The 19,378-nt window shown below is 31.8% G+C and overlaps 2 protein-coding genes across 2 annotated transcripts; both read right to left on the bottom strand.

The window, feature by feature from the left end:
• Positions 1 to 4,544: 4,544 nt before the first annotated feature.
• On the bottom strand, positions 4,545 to 7,114 carry LOC137806524 (phospholipase A1-IIgamma-like). The gene is made up of 2 exons (XM_068606710.1): positions 6,461 to 7,114; positions 4,545 to 5,358 (listed from the first exon to the last, which is right to left on the bottom strand). Exons 1-2 carry the CDS (start codon positions 7,043 to 7,045, stop codon positions 4,744 to 4,746), a joined length of 1,200 nt encoding a protein of 399 aa, XP_068462811.1. The 5' UTR covers positions 7,046 to 7,114; the 3' UTR covers positions 4,545 to 4,743.
• A 9,352-nt stretch (positions 7,115 to 16,466) lies between these two features.
• Positions 16,467 to 19,169, bottom strand: LOC137806523 (phospholipase A1-IIgamma-like). The gene is made up of 2 exons (XM_068606709.1): positions 18,496 to 19,169; positions 16,467 to 17,248 (listed from the first exon to the last, which is right to left on the bottom strand). The coding sequence occupies exons 1-2, from the start codon at positions 19,075 to 19,077 to the stop codon at positions 16,631 to 16,633; spliced, it is 1,200 nt and encodes a 399-aa protein (XP_068462810.1). The 5' UTR covers positions 19,078 to 19,169; the 3' UTR covers positions 16,467 to 16,630.
• Between the last annotated feature and the right edge of the window lie 209 nt (positions 19,170 to 19,378).

Raw genomic sequence — 19,378 nt, 5'->3', positions numbered from 1 at the left:
CTCTTTAAAGTACGAATGTCGAACCCACAAGGAACAATTCTAATTAAGATGTTCTGTTTTAAAACTCATCAAGTATAGACAATAATTTTGATTGTTGAGAACTTGTTCATTACCAAATTAAAGATTTCACAAGTAACTAAGAGATATAGGGTTTGATTCAACCAAATACAAAACTAACTTATCAATTATAGAGAAAGTTACTTGGGATTGGATTGCGTTTATCTCAATCATCTGTATTTTGAATAATACAATATATAATACTCAAAACTACTTATTCTTGATGCTTAATTTAAAGTCATTCATCTTGATTCCTCACAGATGAAATTCATAAGATAATTTCTCAAACACTGATTCCTCAGATATTTAACAAATCATCCAGCTTTAGGAACAGAATTATAATGCAATCAATAACCTAGAATCTATTCCTAGCATTACAAGTTATCAAGTATTTTCGTTTATTTCAGATCCTTAAAGGTACTTTCCAGTTAAATTTAAGGATCAAAATCAAGACTCTATTGATCAGACAGAATCAAGCAATAAGCATAAAACGAAAATACCAAGAACAAGTAGAAAAGAGAATTTTATATATATATCACCAAGAATACATTTGATCAAGATAAATTACATTCAATCCCAAGTTAGAAAGAACTTAGCCACTCATGACAGCTCCTCCAATCTTCATTCTTGATCTGGATTGCATAAGAAGGGCTGATCTGAGCAAGTTCTTCTCCTAAGAACAGAGGTTTCTTCTCTTTCTCTCACTAGTCTCTCTCTAAAAAACCTAATCTGTTTTCCACAGCTGGTTTTGAGATATGTTTCAGAATTTATATAATCAACTTTAGCTCAAGCTAGCCCGTTTTAGCTTGAGCTAGATCTTTCGGTGCATTTTTAGCTTGAGCTAGCGATTCTAGCCTGAGCTAGATCAGTACTGCACCTTTAATCAACTCTGGACAGTTTTAGCTTGAGCAAGCAATTCTAGCCTGGGCTAAAATTGTACTGCACCTTTAATCAACCCTGGGCAGTTTTAGCTTGAGCTAAATCTTCTAGCTTGAGCTAAATCTTCTTGTGATCCAATTCAGTTTTTACTTTTTTTTTTCTTTCAAAGCCAGCTTGAATAATTCTTTCAATGCTTCATATTCAAAAAATATATAATCAGATTCAATAATTCTCAGATTAGGATAATTTTCTTACATTAAACAACAATTAAGTTCCAAAGTGTTCAATTTTCTCAATCATAAAAACTACACATTGGCACTTATCAAAGAGCTGCTTATTTTTCAAAGTGGATTATGAGAAGGCTTATAATTCAGTAAGGTGGGATTTCATCAGTTATATGCTTGAAAGATTAGGTTTTTGTGAACAATGGATTGCTTGGATTAAATCTTGTTTGGAGTCTGCAACGGTATCTGTGTTGGTTAACGGCAGTCCGACTAAGGAATTCGTTCCTTCAAAGGGTTTGAGACAGGGTGATCCTTTGGCTCCGTTTCTTTTCCTTATTGTAGCTGAAGATTTAGCAGGAGTGGTAAGGAATGCTGTCATGTTCGACTGGGTGGAAAGTGTGGAGGTTGGGAGGAATAAGGTTAAAGTTAATATGCTTCAGTATGCAGATGATACCTAGTTCTTCTGCAAAGCAACAACCAAAATTTTTTTCTGTTTAAAATCTATTCTGACTTGCTTTGAGCTGGCTTTAGGTCTAAAGGTGAACTTTCTGAAGAGTAGTATTGGAGGTGTGGGGGTTGATACTTTCATAATTAGTTGTTTCGCAAAAATGCTTAATTGTGAAGTGATGAATTATCCTTTCAAGTATATTGGGTTTCCTGTTGGAGGATGTCACAAGAAGGAAGCGTTTTGGGACGGGGTGGTTGAGAAGATAAAGGAAAGACTGGGAAGATGGAATGGCAGAAAGGATTTGTCTGATTAAATCTGTTCTCTATGCTATCCCTTTGTTCTATATGTCTTTGTTTAAAATCCCTGCTAGTGTTGTGAAGAAGATTGTGAAAATCCAAAGGAATTTCCTGTGGGATTGGAGGTCAGGTGGGCAAAAGATTGCGTGAGCTTCTTGGGAGAAGGTGTGTGAGCCCCGTGGAACTGGTGGTTTCGGGGTTATTGATATTAAATTTTTCAATATTGCTTTGTTGGGGAAATGGATTTGGAGGTTGGGTTTGTCCAAAGGTGGTCTGTGGAAGGAGGTGGTAGAATCCAAGTATGGGGGTTGGAGAAATTTGAAAGGGCCAAGATAAAAAACGATGGGGTCCCTTTGGTGGCGAGAGCTAAAGGCAATTTGGTCGATGGAGGAATGGGGGAGAGAGTTCGACGATCGTTTCAGATGGAAAGTCGGCAATGGGAAGGAAATTAGGTTTTGGGAAGATAAATGGGTGGACAATTTAGAGTTGAAAAACAAATTCCCGAGGTTGTTCTCTCTTTGCGGGGATAAGGATAAGTTGTTGGAATGTTGTGGGGTCTGGGAAGAAGGAGAGTGGAACTGAAAGTTTGGGTGGAGAAGAAATTTATTTGAATGGGAGAAGTCTCAGGTAGGCCAACTTTTTGAAGAAATTAGAGGTTTGAGTATTATTCCGGATATTGATGACTCGTGGGTTTGGAGCATGGCACGTCTACTGAATTCTCGGTTAAATCGGCTTATAGTGTTTTAAGGGGACATAGTGAGGGGATTTGTCAAAATTGTACTACTTTTTCTGGAGTATTAAGGCTTTGCCTGCGGCCCAGGTTCTGACATGGAGGGTGTTGGAAAACAAGATTGCTACTAAAGTCAACTTGGCACGACGAGGGGTGACGACTGACGTTTTAGTTTGCTGTTTTTGCAGGTTGAAGGAGGAATCTACTAGCCATTTACTCTTTGACTGTAAAATTGCCTGGCTCGTTTGGGGGTCAATGTTCCGCGTGGTTAGGAGTGTCGTCGGCCGCTTCCATTGATCCTTTCACTCACTTCTTGCAATTTTGTAATGTTATAAAGCCGTTTAACTCTGTGTTGGGAAGTGTGTGGATCTCGATGGTTAGAGAGATTTGGTGTCATAGGAACAAGGTTATTTTTAAAGAAGGTGTGGTGAATCATTCTGAAATCTTCACTTTGGCTCAATTGAAGGCTTGGTCATGGGTAACTTCTAAAATACCCTCTGCTTGCTTTTCCTTTTCTGACTGATGTCTTGCTCCTTTATCGTGTTTGAAATCGATTTAATTGGCATGATCCAGCTTAGGGTGATAGGTATCTCTATTTTGATGGTTGTTGGTTTTTGTGGGTTGTTGAGTTGGTGGTTAAGGTCTGTTGTTCTATTTTGCCCCTTGTTATGGTTGCAGTGAGATTGTAATGAGTTTGTTTTGAGATTGTATGAGATTTATAGTGGTAGATTATTTTTGACTCTCTCATTGATGGTTTGGGAGACCAGAGAAATTGGTTCCTATTATAGGTATGTATAAGAGTTGAACCACCCGAAAACCCCATTCCTGAAAAATCCCTCTTCCTACGAAATCGCTTCTCATAGCAAACTCCATCTCATATCTTCTGTGATTTTATTTGTCTTAAGATCTAAAAGAGATAGAAAATTATCATGTCCTACACAATTGAAACCCAAACTCAATAACCAAAAAACTACATTTTTCAAATATTTTCTATTAAACAAACTAGAAAATGATGATACCACCAAAAAAAAACTTCATTACTTTATAAGAAGAATTAATTATCAATAATCATAATTGTGTAAATTTTTTCTTATATTGATTAATTTCCTTTATAGAAGTGAATAACGACTCAATTCTTAGAAAATAACTTTGAATTTATAAAATTTTGCTCAGGACGACATAATTTGCTCAATAAATATGCAAAGTTCATCTAATAAAATTAAATGTCATGCATTTAAAGGATAAAAGAGGTGTATACAGGTCCTTATGGTTAGGAATTTTGAAAACATTTGAAATGAAACAAATTAAAACTAAACGCAGTGTAATGTACAACAAAACTTAATTGTTAACAAAATTATAATGATTATATAGATTTATTTTTTAAAAACTATATTATTCCAAAATAGATATATTTGAACTAAATTAAATTGTACCTTATGAGATTGGAAAATATATTTCAAAATATGATGTTCACGGGTAAATATATTTCAAAATATGATGTTGACGAGTAATAGTTCAAACAATTCACATATTTCAAACATTTTAAAGCAGTTCAACTTAGTTTTAAAGTAGTCAATTAATTTAAACCATTATATAATTCAGTGACTTCTTTCAAATCATTTTTAAAGTTTACTTCAACTTTCCAATACTTTTATTTAATTCATACATTTTTTCCATGTTAGTTCGTATATATAACAAACATATTTGTCTTTTTTCTACATTATTTTTATTCTTGAATACAGCTTCTTTTAATTAGTCAGAATTATAAAATTGGGCTACTTTTTGGCCTTTGATCCAGTATTCAGAAGTTAGTTTGAACACTTGAATTGTTTTAAGAGATTGAAACTCTCCAGTTTCTACATACACACACACACACACATATATATATATATATATATATGAAAACACACTTTGAAGCAGTAATCGTCACTTATGGTTTATGGTTTATCTCTTACAATATATTTGGATGATGACAGAAAACACAGAAAGTGCATGGCTTACAATACGAACAATACATATGTTTCATTATTGAACAAGTAGCAAGGTGGTTTATTTTAGCACAAAGAAAGGACAATACGATCCTAATAAAATATTGGCCATAAAAGCAACCTATAATCTAGCATGTAACGATGGAATAACATCCTCGTTATGATCGAAAAGCTTCCAAGTACCATCAGATTGCTGAACCATACCCTTGTTCTCGTGCACCCTCCATTCCACAGGAACAAGATATTCATCTTTCAATGCATCCATGCCCTTGTTCAGAAGTGCAATGTCACGATTCACCTCCAAATTGAACCCTCCCTTTTTCCCTTGCGTTCCCGCAACTCCATGCAAGTAAGCCTCCAAGTTATGCGCACTCACCCCTTCCTTCAAGTACTTGGATTTTCTAGTGTCGATCACTAGTTCTTGCCCCACAACAGCGAGGCCAATGGGAAGTTTAGGAACTTGGTCCTTCTTATTACGAATGCGCAGTGCTCGCAGATGCTTGTACTCGCTGAAGATCTTCCCGAAGTGAGAGTTTCCAACACGAGGACTCGCGAACAGAAATGCTGTCACGGGAAAAACCCTATGTGGTTGGTCTTTGGGTTTGTTCAATCCTTGGGCAGCTATGTCCACTGCATTTAAAGTTGCAAGTGCAGCACCCAAGCTGTGCCCTGTCACACTTATGCTAATTTCTTCATTCTTGTATTTCTCCACGAGTCTTCTAACCTCCTCCAGAACCTGCATAATTGTCATCATCAAACATTTTCATAACACAAAATTTAAACTCAAATAAGTTTTCACTATTTATAGAAATTTTGACTTACCCTTGCTAAAATTTTTGCTCATTTCTAATTGTTTTTTTTCTTCTTTATATAATATTATTGGCAAGGAGTATATCTATCCATATTATAAGAAGATAATTTCCCAGTTGATCATTTTGAATGAAATTTATTTTCTCAATAACTTTTTTTATTTTATTTATAATATTCAAACTTGAGATTTTTAACCAAACTAAGTTGGAAAGATTGATTAATCCTCACTAACAAAATCTTTCCTTCTTAAACGAATATACCTGTAACAACTTGCTGATTTTTTTATTGTTAATAAGGTATTGAGAAGGCTATAAACGACACTACAATAAAATCATTATATAAAAACCAATTTTTTGGAGACCAAAATAATTTAGAAATCATTTTAGAAACTAAAATAAAATTATCTCTAAATTAGTTTTTATTATTGTTAAATGGTTTTTAAATTGATATCTAATTAGCAACAAAAGTTTTAACTACCAATTATTTAGATTTTAAATTTGGTAGCAAAAACCTTGGTTTCTAATTAGATACTAATTTAGAAACTATTTAACAATAATAAAAACTAATTTAGAAATCAAAAATTTTATTTGGTTCCTAAAATGAACTCTAATTTAGTCACTATAACAACTAATTATTTTTTGTCTTTAAAATTAGTTTCTATTTCATGATTTTCTTGAGTAAAAAACAAAATTAATCTCGCATATACCAAACGTTAGCTTTAAAAAGTACAAAATTTGAAGTGTCCTATTAATTTAAATTTATTTTTTGTCGATAAAAAAAAATACAAAATTTAGAGAAATTAAAACACAAATTTTGTTGATGATGTAATTAAAAAAACTACCAATACCAAGATATTTTTCCTTTGAATAAGATACATCACAGGCCTGAGAAGAGAAACAGGTAATACGTATGTAGAATTTTTGTTGACAGATGAGATAGGGTTAGGACACTTTAATGTTGTTCCTAGGATCCACAAGAAATAATATATATAAGTAATATATAGGATTCTTAAAAAGTATATATATCACCTGATTTCTAGCACTGGTCTGAGTGATATGTGAATCTGGGTTATTTGAGGTATAAACAGAGTAAAAACCATTGTGTAGTTCAGCACGAGCATCACGAAATATTAGTGGGGCAGGGTCAAGAGGGATATGTAAATCTTGAACCCATTCGGAACCCTGAACTGTTCCCCTCCAAGCAACCACAATATCCCTCCTTCCAAGTGCTGCTTTGCCTTCATCAGTGGCAACAGCAACATACCCTATCCAATTTGATTCCATGCCCCATTCATCCTTCGAAAACAACTTCAAGGCAAACTGTTTAGAGGCAGTGGCTTTGGAAGTTGCATATAGGAACTCAGTCACCTCATACTTGAAGGGATTCCCATGTTCCAAACCAACTTTGGAAAAGAAATCCCTCTTGGCATATCGACAGTTGCCAGCATGCATAGATAACTTTTCTGAGTTGAAAGCATCATATGTAGCTTGAGCAAGCTGTCCATAGTGTAAGATGTATTGGCGAAGGTCAATGTCTAGAGGATCCAACATTCCTTCCCAATTACTTCTCCCACTAAGATCTCTCCATTTTCTTCCTATGCTATGGCTATCCATCTACTACTTCTTTTTCTTCAATTCAAACCTAATAACTCTTCAATTCTAACTCTCTTTTTTACACTCTACATGTATTCACTTCTAATGAACTTATATAAACTTTAGGTCCTCCTTAAACAAAGACCTTGTTCAGCTGGTCTTATTTTTTAATCCATTCTTCCTTGTTAGTCGTTCTTTTGTTGGAAACGTGTGGGTTCATACGTATATATGTCAATAGATATATATTTTTGGGAATAATTTACCACCAATAGACTTTCTTTTCTTAAATAATGGTTCATACATGAAATTAATTATTTGTTCAAGTTTTCCTTAACAACTGAAAACATGGATTGAAACAAGATAGCTAAAGTTAAAAAGGAACACCTTGTTAGTCGTTCTTTGGTTAGAAACGTGTGGGTTCATACATACATATATTCTTGGCATTTATTTACCACGAATAGACTTTCTTTTCTTAAATAATGGTTCATACATGAAATTAAATATTTGTTCAAATTTTCCTTAACACATAAAAAAATGGGTTAAAACAAGATAGCTAAAATTAAAAAGGAACACTTAATATCTAGTGTTTTTAGTATCTAGCATGTATACCTTATTCACCATTAATTTTGGGTTCATTAAATTTAGCTAGGACATTATTAAGAAGGATATATTATGGTTGTGAACAATTTTGCAAAATATGGTAAATGGTTCACGGGTACAAATGCTTCTTTTACCTGCTTGAAGAAGTAAAGAAGGAAAAGAAGTCTTGCGTATTTTTCAAGGTGAACTATGAAAAGGCGTATGATTTTGTGAAGTGAGAGTTATTTATTACATGTTAGGCAGGTTGAGATTTTGTGATAAGTGGATTCGGTGAATTAAAGATTGTTTGGAATCTGCTACGGTTTCTGTTCTAGTTAATGGGAGTCTGACTAAGGAATTTTCTCTTCTGAAGGCTTGAGATAAGGTGATCCCCTTGCTCTGTTTTTTGTTTCTTATAGCATTTGAAGGATTGACTGGGGTTTCTAGAAAAGCTGATGACAGGTTGTTTTTCACAAAACAACAGGTTATTTTTCACTTAATTGTAAAAAAACTTTATTTCAAAAAGGATTTAAAACACATTAGCTTTATATTCAACAAAGGAGTGAGTTACAAATTAAACTACCCAGATCTCACCCAAACACAGTAGCAACACCAACCTTTCATCAAACACACAGGATTTGGATTCTTCAAAGCACTTGATCACTCTTGATCAACAGAGATTTATTTTCACCTGTTTTTTAGTTATTGAGATCGCTTGATTAGTGTGCACTAGTGCAGAAACATAAAACAAATGCGGTTGTTTTGAATTTATAAATGCGGTTTTATAACCGCATTTGATCAACATGCACTTGTAAATCAAGAAATATAAATGCGGCTATATAGCCGCATTTATAAATACCATTTACAAGTGCGGTTATTTGCTTTAACCGCACTTGTATATGCCGAATCATTAAAAAAAATTAAAAATTTTAAAACATCGTCAATCTTGTGTGAAGCCAAGATTGATGAAGAGTCACGGGAGCGAACAACGGTGGCGGCAGCAGAAGCGACGACGGACAGGAAGCAGCAACGGAGCAAACCAAAAAATCCACAAGAAACCACGAAAACAATGAAAGAGTGCTTCGAGACCACTAATGCAAGGAAAAAAAACATATATAAGAAAATGGAAAAACATTTATGCATATATTTGTGAAGATGAAGAGGAAAAAAGAGAGTTCAAGAAACTTACATTGCACAAATGAAATGTAGATGCAGTAGAAGGAGACGAACTCAGAGTGCAAACGCGAAACGAAGGCAAAAACGAGAAATAAAGTTTGAAATTGTGTGTGGCGCGCTTCAAAATTTAAGGTAAAAAAGGATTTACGAATGCGGTTAAAGGTAAAACCGCATTCGTAAATCAAAGAATTTTGATTTACGAATGCGGTTATTCAAATAACCGCATTCGTAAATCAAGCGCTTTGATTTACAAGTGCGGTTATTCAAATAACCGCATTCGTAAATCAAGCCCTTTGATTTACGAATGCGATTATTCAAATAACCGCATTCGTAAATCAAAATAATTTCAAAAATGCCACCGCGTTTTTTTCGAAAGCGGGTAGCGCAAAAGCCGCACTAAATAAAGCGTATCCTTTTCTTCTTTTTGCACTAGTGGTGGAGTCTCTTTTATGCGTGGCTAGGGTTGAAATTGATTGATTCTTTTAACCCTCATTCCCATTTCTTGCAGTTTAACCTGTGTAATGAACCAAATTCTGTTAATTTGGTTATGGGGAATGTCTGGATTGTAGTGGTTAGCGAGATCTAGTATGTTAGGAACAAGGTCATCTTTAAAGGTGGAGTGACAGATCATTCAAAGACTTTCTCCCTGGCTCAATTGAAGGTTTGGTCTTGGACTTCCTCTAAAATTCCATCTGCTTGTTTTTCTTATTCAAATTGGTGTCTTGAATCTTTGGTTTGCCTAAATTTGATTTAGATTTGGTTCAAGCTTGGTTGTTTTCTGGTGTTATAGATTCTTGCTTTAGAGTAGTTTGGTTGGTTTTAGAGTAGTTTAGTTAGTACTGTGTTGGTTGGTTGTATTTGGTGAGTTGTAGAAAGGTTGGTTCACCCTCGAAGTGATCCATATTTATTTATTATTGTTGATAAAAAAAACGTACTAGCAAGACTTTCCTTGAACCTGCCTTATAGATGAAATGAGTGTGGTTCAGATATGGAGAGGAAAAGGTCTTTGAACAATGGTGAAAGCCTTAGATGATGTTTGAAGGTAGAGGAAGTGATTTGAGGTGGAAGCTGATAAATATTTCAAGAGAGGTTAGGTCAACTCTTGAATAGGTTCTAGGCTAACTTTTACAAGAAGAGATAACCTAGAGGGAGCTAAGAACAAACACATGTTGAATACCAATTTTGACAGCAATTCACTATATATTCAAAGCTAAATTTTACATGACATAGGTGCCTTATTTATAGGGTGAAGAAGCTTGTAGTCCAAACTTCAAAAATACCCTAACCCTAAGTTAGAATTGAGCACATGTACTTGGGAGAGTAGCTTTCACTGCAATCTAGGATAAATACCCTACCTTGGCACCCAAGTTAGGGTTTCCAAGTCTGGGAAGAAGGCTCATCTCTTTTAGGGTTAGGTTTAATGTCCTATACCAGGGTTTGATCTAAATACAAGACCTAAAATAAAATCATATACTAATTTGGCATAAATGAATGAATCCTCCAATCGCATAAATGAATTCATTTCAAAAGAAGAAGACATGTGTGTTATATTTTTCGAAATTATTTTTAAACAAAAATTTGAATATCTGAATAAAGTACAATTGTGTTTGTGATAAGTGCCATATGTTAGTAATATTTCATATTAAAAGTAATAATTATTGATAAAATAACTATAATTTAACTCCTAATTTATGAATTTAAACCATTTTACATATTTTGTGATTATAATATTAAAAGACAGACACTTATGAATATTTATTGATAAAATAACTATAATTTAATCCGTAATTTATGAATTTAAGCCTGTTTACATATTTTGTGATTACAATATGAATAAGAATGATTTATTCTTAAATTTGTGATAATTTCAGGATTTTAGGGGCAAATGGAGATGAAAGGGCTAAAGGATACTAGACAAACAGGGAAAGCTGGAATGCTTAAAACTCACCCAAAAACTCACCTAAGCCAGATCAATCTAGAGGAACTCACCCAAGCGAGTATAATCTTACCCAGGCAAGCCTAATCACGCCTAGGCTAGAATTCACTTAGCCTAAGCCCAACTAGGTTAAATATGAGGCGTGAGGGGGATAAACAAAAGGGGAAGGGGTGAATTGTTTTTGAAAGATTTTCACAAAGATTGAAGGTAGAATGAAAAGGTATGAAGAATCAATCAATTCAAAATTTTGTTCAACCAATAAAAAAACTATTTTAAGTTTGATTTAAGAAAATCAACCAGTTGTTTTCACGAAACAACCGATTGTTTGTACCAGCAGAATTAAAAAACAATGTTAAAACAATTTATGAGCTTAGGGATAGAGAGAATCACACAAGATGTTTATACTGGTTCACTCTTAACCAAGAGTTACATCCAATCCTTAGCTAACCACTGAGAATTCACTATGTAATCAACCCGAGATTACAAAACACACACCAAGAGTGATGGATCTTGAACCCTTCAAGAACACACACCTTTGACAAGACAACACAGTTTTCAGAAACACCTTCTGAAACTACCTCACACAAGAACCCACATAAATTCAATGTTCAAGGAAGAAGGGAATAGAATACACTTGGATAAATCAAAGCATAAAGTTCAGAAGTACAAAACCTAATCCTATTCCACACACTTGAGATGATCAAAAGCTTTTGAAATCTTGAAAACTGTTTTTGATTAATCTCTCTTTCTTAGTTCATGCATAGGAGCATAAAACAACCTTTATATACCCCAATCAAATGGTCAAAGCAGTTAAATCAAAAACCAAAAGCTGTTGGAATCATTTAAAACAAATTATATCCACTTAACAGAATTCTGTTAAGATTTTCACAAAAACAACCAGTTGATTTATCGAAACAACCGCTTTAATTTGTTTGACAGCAAAGCCAAAACAAAGCTAAGTTTATCCAAACCATTTTAAAAACCACTAAGTGCTAAACAACAGGTTGAATCGAAATTTTAGCAATAGTTGAAATTTCACACCCTTTTAGAAAATCCATCTTTTCAAAAAGGTAAAGATTCAATTGAACTTGGATCATCTTAAGGAGTGAAGTTTCTAACAAACTAAACAACACACACACACACCCAACAAGGTCTTCAAGCTTTCCACTTGGATTTGGAGACATCAAAGCATCTTGTTCAATAGATAAAAAAACCTTAGAGAAGGTAGCCGCCAAGGAGAAACATCATGGATATTCTTTTCTTGCTTTCCATACTTGTAATGACCAATATGAGTAACTAATTCTACCCTTTGGGATTAGGAGTAATCTATTCAAACTCTTATGTATTGAGGTGATATTTAAATATAATATTATGTTCTTAATTGATGATTGATATTTTCATTTTATTCTTAATGCTTGTTTTATCATGATTTTGGTCCTTAGATTTGACTAAAACGTACTTCTAAGTATCTGAACTAAATGATTTGAATGCTAGGAATAAATTTGAAATGTTAATGGCTATCTAACATTTGTTTGTAATGATAACGAGTTTTTATAAATATGCGAGAAATCGATATTTAGGAGACTATCTTAATAATTTTATATGAGAGGAATCAATATAAATGAATTTTATATGGACATCAATATCAATCAACAATAGAATACTATTATGGTTTTCAAAATTCTAAAGACTGAGAAGGATGAACCCCAATCCTAATTTTTCCAATTGGATCAACAACTTTTCTTTATTTACATTCTTGTAATCATACGCGAAAAACTTCCAACAAACTTTAATATTATATTGTTTTCTATTAAGTGAATCTTATACTTGAAAATTCAACTGTTCCTTTTGGGTTCACTAAATCCGTCCTTAGGGACAAATTATTACTTTTGACACGGTACACTTGTCGTAAAAAGATCATCAACTTGTGCAAAATATCTCTGAATAAACCCAAAATATTAAGAAGTAAATTTAAAGTACAAAAAGTAAAAACTCAATAAGGTTGACGATGAAGCCCTGAGAGATAGAGAACCCAGTGAGTTAGCTCAACCTTTCAGAAAGATGACTAAGAGCATGACACAAGACACAGGGCTAGGTGTGGATCACTCCATAGCCAGTGCCTTAGAGCCTATCATTCCTCAGAGGACCACCAGGAGCAGGCCCACATGATGGGAGCTAAACACCAGTTAATCCCTATTTGTAATTTCAGTAGATTAGGTTGTATATAGCATAATATGGAGGTGTACTTAGCATAAATTGGGCTCACTTTGGGAGTTCCAAATAGAAGAATAAATTAGAGTAGGGTGTACTTAGTAATTTGGGTTTGTGTCAAGTCTGCCTTTCATGACATGTGCACTTAGGTTTAGGGTTTCTTTGACCTACCTTCTAGAAGGTTTCTCATAAATGCAACCCCTACCCCTCTCACTCTTGCTCCCCAAGTCAATCTTATTAATATTATATTCATATTATCAATATTATATTCATATAATTAATATTAATTTTAATATAAATATACATTTAGATATTTATTGTGTGTGTATAGTAGTTTTATTTGACTTGAGTAATATTACTTTTATCCGAATATAGATAGATAGAGAGAAAAGGGAAGAAATTATATAATATTAATATAACTTTAATACTATAAATACATATATATTGATTAATATATTTTTTTATTTAATCATTATTTACTTTCATATTATATATATATATATATTAATATAAAATTATTTGATATCTTATTTTCAAATATAGGTTATTATAGGTAGTTGTGAAGTTTTTGTTAGATGGCTATATAGGTGCTTGTATCTTACACTTCTTTTCTGATTTGAGATTCTTGTATAAGGATTGAAATATCATTAAAATGTTTCCTTTAATATTTTTTATTCTTTGTCGATAAAAAAAATCTTATTTTCAAATATTTACTTACATAGATTAAAATTGATATAATGTATAATTTTTAAAATATTTTAAATTATAAGTTATTTAATCACTTTGTCATTATGATTTATATATTAGTAGAAAAGGTTATTTAGTAACAACTTTTTACATAGATTGGAATAATTAATATAGTTTAAACTATAATGATAAACTAACTAGTAATCTGTATTAGAGATTTAATTAATAGTTAATGTAAAAGTCATCATTCTAAGTTAAAAGATAATATTGTTTGTTGACAATATTCTTTACTATAACACACAATTAAAACCAACTACCTATAATGAACTTAATTAAGTCAATATGATCGTAAAATAATAATTAGTATAATAAAAATCATGATAAAACTAAAGAATTTGCTTGGTGTAGTGGTTAAATTTTCTCTGGTTGCTGAAGGAACCTGGGTTCGAATCCCATTCAATGCTAACTTTATTTTATGGTGCCAATATTTACATAATAGTGCCTTTATGTGGTGCCCATTACAATGATGCTAAACTTATGTTTTTAAATTTTATATATAGCATAGAATCCCACAAACGAATTGATGTGAGTTGATTTTAGAGTTGTCCATTTTAATGGTGACACACTACAAGAAAAACGCGAATTACATACAGATTTTTACATACGGATCAAAATCCGTATGTAAAATCAACATTACATACGAATTTTCACATACGGATTTAATCCGTATGTAAATATAAGCACCATAAAATAAAATTAGCAGTGAATGGGATTCAAAGCCAGGTTCCTTCAGCAACCAAGTAAAACTTAACCACTACACCAAGCAAATTCTTTAGTTTTATTATGATTTTTATTATACTTATTATTATTAATAATACTAACAATATTAATAATACTAACAATATTAATAATACTAACAATATTAATAATACTAACAATATTAACAATATTAACAATATTAATAATACTAACAATATTAACATATGAATCACATTTAATTTATCTATAATCTACTTGAATCTAAACATAATTTATTATATTATCTATTAGTATGAATCAAATTTAATATATGTCATACTCATAGTCATCATATTACCTATTACATTAAAATCAACTATCATATTAATTATTATTTTACGATCATATTGACTTAATTAAGTTCATTATAGGTAGTTGGTTTTACTTGTGTGTTATAGTAAAGAATATTGTCAACAAACAATATTATCTTTTAACATAAAATGATGACTTTTACATTAACTATTAATTAAATCTCTAATACAGATTACTAGTTAGCATATCATTATAGTTTAAACTATATTAATTATTCCATAAATCTATGTAAAAAGTTGTTACTAAATAACCCTTTCTACTAATATATAAATCATAATGACAAAGTGATTAAATAATTTATAATTTAAAATATTTTAAAAATTATACATTATATCAATTTTAATCTATGTAAGTAAATATTTGAAAATAAGATTTTTTTTATCGACAAAGAATAAAAAAAATTAAACAAAACATTTTAAGGATATTTCAATCCTTATACAAGAATCTCAAATCAGAAAAGAAGTGTAAGATACAAGCACCTATATAGCCATCTAACAAAAACTTCACAACTACCTATAATAACCTGTATTTGAAAATAAGATATCAAATAATTTTATATTAATATATATATATATATAATATGAAAGTAAATTTAAATTTAACCATGAGTTTTAAAAAATTAATGATTAAATAAAGAAATATATTAATCAATATATATGTATTTATAGTATTAAAGTTATATTAATATTATATAATTTCTTCCTTTTTCTCTCTATCTATCTATATCCGGATAAAAGTAATATTACTCAAGTCAAATAAAACTACTATACACACACAATAAATATCTAAATGTATATTTATATCAAAATTAATATTAATAATATGAATATAATATTGATAATATGAATATAATATTAATAATATTAATAATATAAATATAATTTATTTTATTATTATTATTATTATTAATTATATTAATATATATAAATTATATTAATATGTATAAGTATAATAAAAATGATAATATGACCAAAGAACTTGTCTGGTCTAGTGGTTAATGCTTCCCCTGGTCACTGGAAAGACTTGGGTTCGAATCCTGACTAAACTGAAGCAGTTTGCTTGTAAACATTATACATTAAAGGAAGCAATTAAGATGAAAATGACCTAATGGAAAATGAAACAAAGAGAAGAACACAAAGGAAGATAGATGGCGTAATGGAAAAGAAATGAAAAGATGAAGGAAAGGAAAGCTTATGGATATGGGAATGGATGAACACACCACTTGGAGTGTGTGTGATGGGGTTGACTAAGGTCAATGTTGCCCCTTTGGCTAGGTTTTCTAGAAGGTAGGGTAACCTTCCTTCCTAAAGGGCTTAAACACAAGTTAAAATGATAACTACACCTATCTATTATGCTAAATAGACCATACTCTACTGGAATTAAAATAAGGAAACTAGTTGATACTCAGCTCCCATGACTTGAGCTCTACTCCTTGTGATCATCTGGTGAATAATGGACTTTGAAACACCGGTCCTCATCAAGAATGCTATTTTTTTTAATATATTGATTATATATATAATGTCTGACTCAAATGACACTTTATTTAAAACAATAAATAAAGTTTTTTTTTTTATGTCAACTTGGTCATAAGTTAGTTTTCACGTAACAAAGTCTTTATATCATTTAGGTCAATGGTAATTGCATCCCCTCTGAGAAATGACTCTAAAATATTAGCTTCAATTTGATTAACCTCCACTAGACTTAAATTAAAATAACAAATCCTCAGCATACTTAAATGCTCTATTTTAAGTTCAAATAGATCTTATATTAAAATATAATCAAATTCAATACATTCAAATTTGAGGAATACAATATACCAGCAATACATTTTGAAAAGCATTATTCACGCTATTTGCGAACACAACAAGAACAACCAGTCCAAACCTGAAATTGGATACAAAATAAACTTATAAACTGGAATGTATGGATTGAAAACCATCCTCATTTTTCTCGATAAGCTTCCAAGTACCATCTAATTGCTGAACCATACCCTTATTCTCCTGCACCCTCCATTCCACAGGAACAAGATATTCATCTTTCAATGCATCCATGCCCTTGTTCAGAAGTGCAATGTCACGATTCACCTCCAAATTGAACCCTCCCTTTTTCCCTTGCGTTCCCGCAACTCCATGCAAGTAAGCCTCCAAGTTATGCGCACTCACCCCTTCCTTCAAGAACTTGGATTTTCTAGTGTCGATCAGTAGTTCCTCCCCCACATCGGAAAAGCCTAGAAGGAGACTAACCGGGACAATATCCGTTTCATTACGAATACGCAGTGCTCGCAGATCTTTGTAGCCATTGAAGGCGTCCTCAAAGCTTGAGTCTCCTACACGAGGAGACGCGTATGCAAATGCAGTGACGGGACACGCTTTCTGAGGTTGGCCTTTTGGTTTGTTCAATCCTTGGGCAGCTATGTCCACTGCATTTAAAGTTGCAAGTGCAGCACCCAAGCTGTGCCCTGTCACACTTATGCTAATTTCTTCATTCTTGTATTCCTCCACCAGTCTTCCAACCTCTTCTAGAACCTGAAAAATTTTCCTTATACAAATTATTTACAGAAACTCTCTCCACTATCAATGCTTCAAAGAGAATTTTCAAACATTTTTTTAACATTTTAAGTATGTTTTTGTCTTTGTATTATAATATATTCATTCTTGGTTTAAACTTTATATATCATCCCAGTTATTTGTAGTATAAAAATAATTGTATTGGGTTATTTTTCATCGGAAATAATTATTAATTTTTTTAAAATTTGTTATTGTTTTTATTGTAGGCTAATGCACACCTTAACTATTTTTAATGGGTTAATGAATTGGAAAAAATTGAACTAATTTCATGCACATAAAAAGACTTATACAAATTATTTCCGTACTACAATTACTTGGACTAAAATTTGGATTAAGAAAAAAATTAATTTCGTGTTAAAATAAATGCACGGAAAATATATTTAACATTATTTATAATTAAAAAAAATACATCACTCCATAGTTAGATCTAGATTGGAAAGTAATGCATATATGTAAAATTTATTGCTGAATAAAATGAAAATATTTTTCTTTAAATTTTTCCATCGTTTCTTTCCTTTTCTTTCTATTTACTATAATTATAAAAGAAATAACATTTCCTTTTAGGAAATATTTAAGGAACACGATTTTTAATATAAGAAGTTATAAATATTTATATCGATAAATTATAACCTTATATAAAAGTAACTTCTATGAACATATTTTAGACTATTCCTTAATTTTTTTATATGAAAAATGAATTTACAACTTAAAGGAAACAGAGTAAGAATACGATAGAAAACATATTTATTATTTACTATGTGTTAAATCCATACCCTTATATGTCTTCTAAAAATTATTTTAACAAACTACTTTTCAATCAAATTTAAATGAGCTAATTTTGAAAACCTAACTCATCATTTTCGATGAGGTTATTTTTAATTAGGTTATCAACAATACTTAAAGTAGAAACTGTATTTAAGAAAAATGAATTTGTTTTTCTCCTATTATGAATTTTTTATGTTATAGATTAATCTCATTCAAGATATAATAATTAACATTGATCTGACAAGTTCTTGTATGCAGCTACTAAACAAGGATTTTTCATTACATAATCATTTCCCCAAATATAAAGTATCTAATCATTAAAAAAATTAAGTCTACTTCCAATATTTTACGGTGAAAGTATTAAAAATACCATGTTTGAAATATGCATAGAAAAAAAAAAGCGTCAACTTGTAGAATTCTCCTTGAATCAGTAATGTTACCTGGTTTCTAGCACTGGTATTAGTGAATTTTGAACCAGGGTTTTTGCTGGTGTAAAGAGAGTAAAAACCATGGTGCAGTTCTGCAGAAGCAGCATCACCAAAAATTTCCGGCGCAGGATCCAAATGGAAATGAAAATCCTTAACCCATTCCGCAGCCTGAATGGTTCCTCTCCAAGCAACCACTATGTCCCTTCTCCCCAATGCTTCTTTCCCTTCATCAGTGGCAACAGCAACATACCCTATCCAATTCGATTGCAGGCTCCAAGCGTCCTTCGAAAACGACCTCAAGAGAAACTTCTCAGAGTCACTGGCTTTGGAAGTTGCATACAGAAACTTGGTCACCAAATACTTGAAAGGGTTCCCATTTTCCAAGCCAACTTTGCCGAAGAACTCCCTCTTAGAATATCTACTGTTCCCAGCAAGATTTGATGCTTTTTCTGAGTTGAAACCATCGTATGTAGCTTGAGCAAGTTGTCCGTAGTGTATTATGTAACGACGAAGATCAATGTCTAGAGGGTCTAGCAGACCTTTCCAATTGCTTCTCCCACTAAGTTCTCTCCATTTTCTTGCAATGCTACCCATTGATCTTCTTCAACTCAAACCTATCAAGTTGGTAGGTTTGTTTTGTATATCTATTGCATACTCTCTCTATATAATATGTGTACATGCCTTCATCAACTTACATATTTTGCTACTTCTTAAACAATGACCTACTTCTGTTCGTCTTATTTTAATTGGAAGAAGTTTCTTTGACTTTTTATAAAATGTTAACATATTTAATTTTCTATTGTAAATTATTGGGTTTTGTTTCTTTAGCCCAACTTTCCTTTTCTATTTTAGTTAGGTCTTAATCTTTCTCTTATATATACACATGTATTTTACT

This window comes from Phaseolus vulgaris, chromosome 3 (genome assembly GCF_000499845.2).
Source record: "Phaseolus vulgaris cultivar G19833 chromosome 3, P. vulgaris v2.0, whole genome shotgun sequence".
NCBI lineage: Eukaryota > Viridiplantae > Streptophyta > Magnoliopsida > Fabales > Fabaceae > Phaseolus > Phaseolus vulgaris.
Note: the sequence above shows the minus strand (reverse complement) of the source record. Positions and strands in the feature narration are given on the sequence as shown.

Excerpts from the sequence above, each read along its gene's own strand:
- LOC137806524 (XM_068606710.1), bottom strand. The coding sequence starts at position 7,045 with ATGGATAGCCATAGCATAGGAAGAAAATGGAGAGATCTTAGTGGGAGA. Across the intron at positions 5,359-6,460 it reads AGACCAGTGCTAGAAATCAG|GTTCTGGAGGAGGTTAGAAG; the intron begins GTGATATATATA and ends ACAATTATGCAG.
- LOC137806523 (XM_068606709.1), bottom strand. The coding sequence starts at position 19,077 with ATGGGTAGCATTGCAAGAAAATGGAGAGAACTTAGTGGGAGAAGCAAT. Across the intron at positions 17,249-18,495 it reads ATACCAGTGCTAGAAACCAG|GTTCTAGAAGAGGTTGGAAG; the intron begins GTAACATTACTG and ends AAAATTTTTCAG.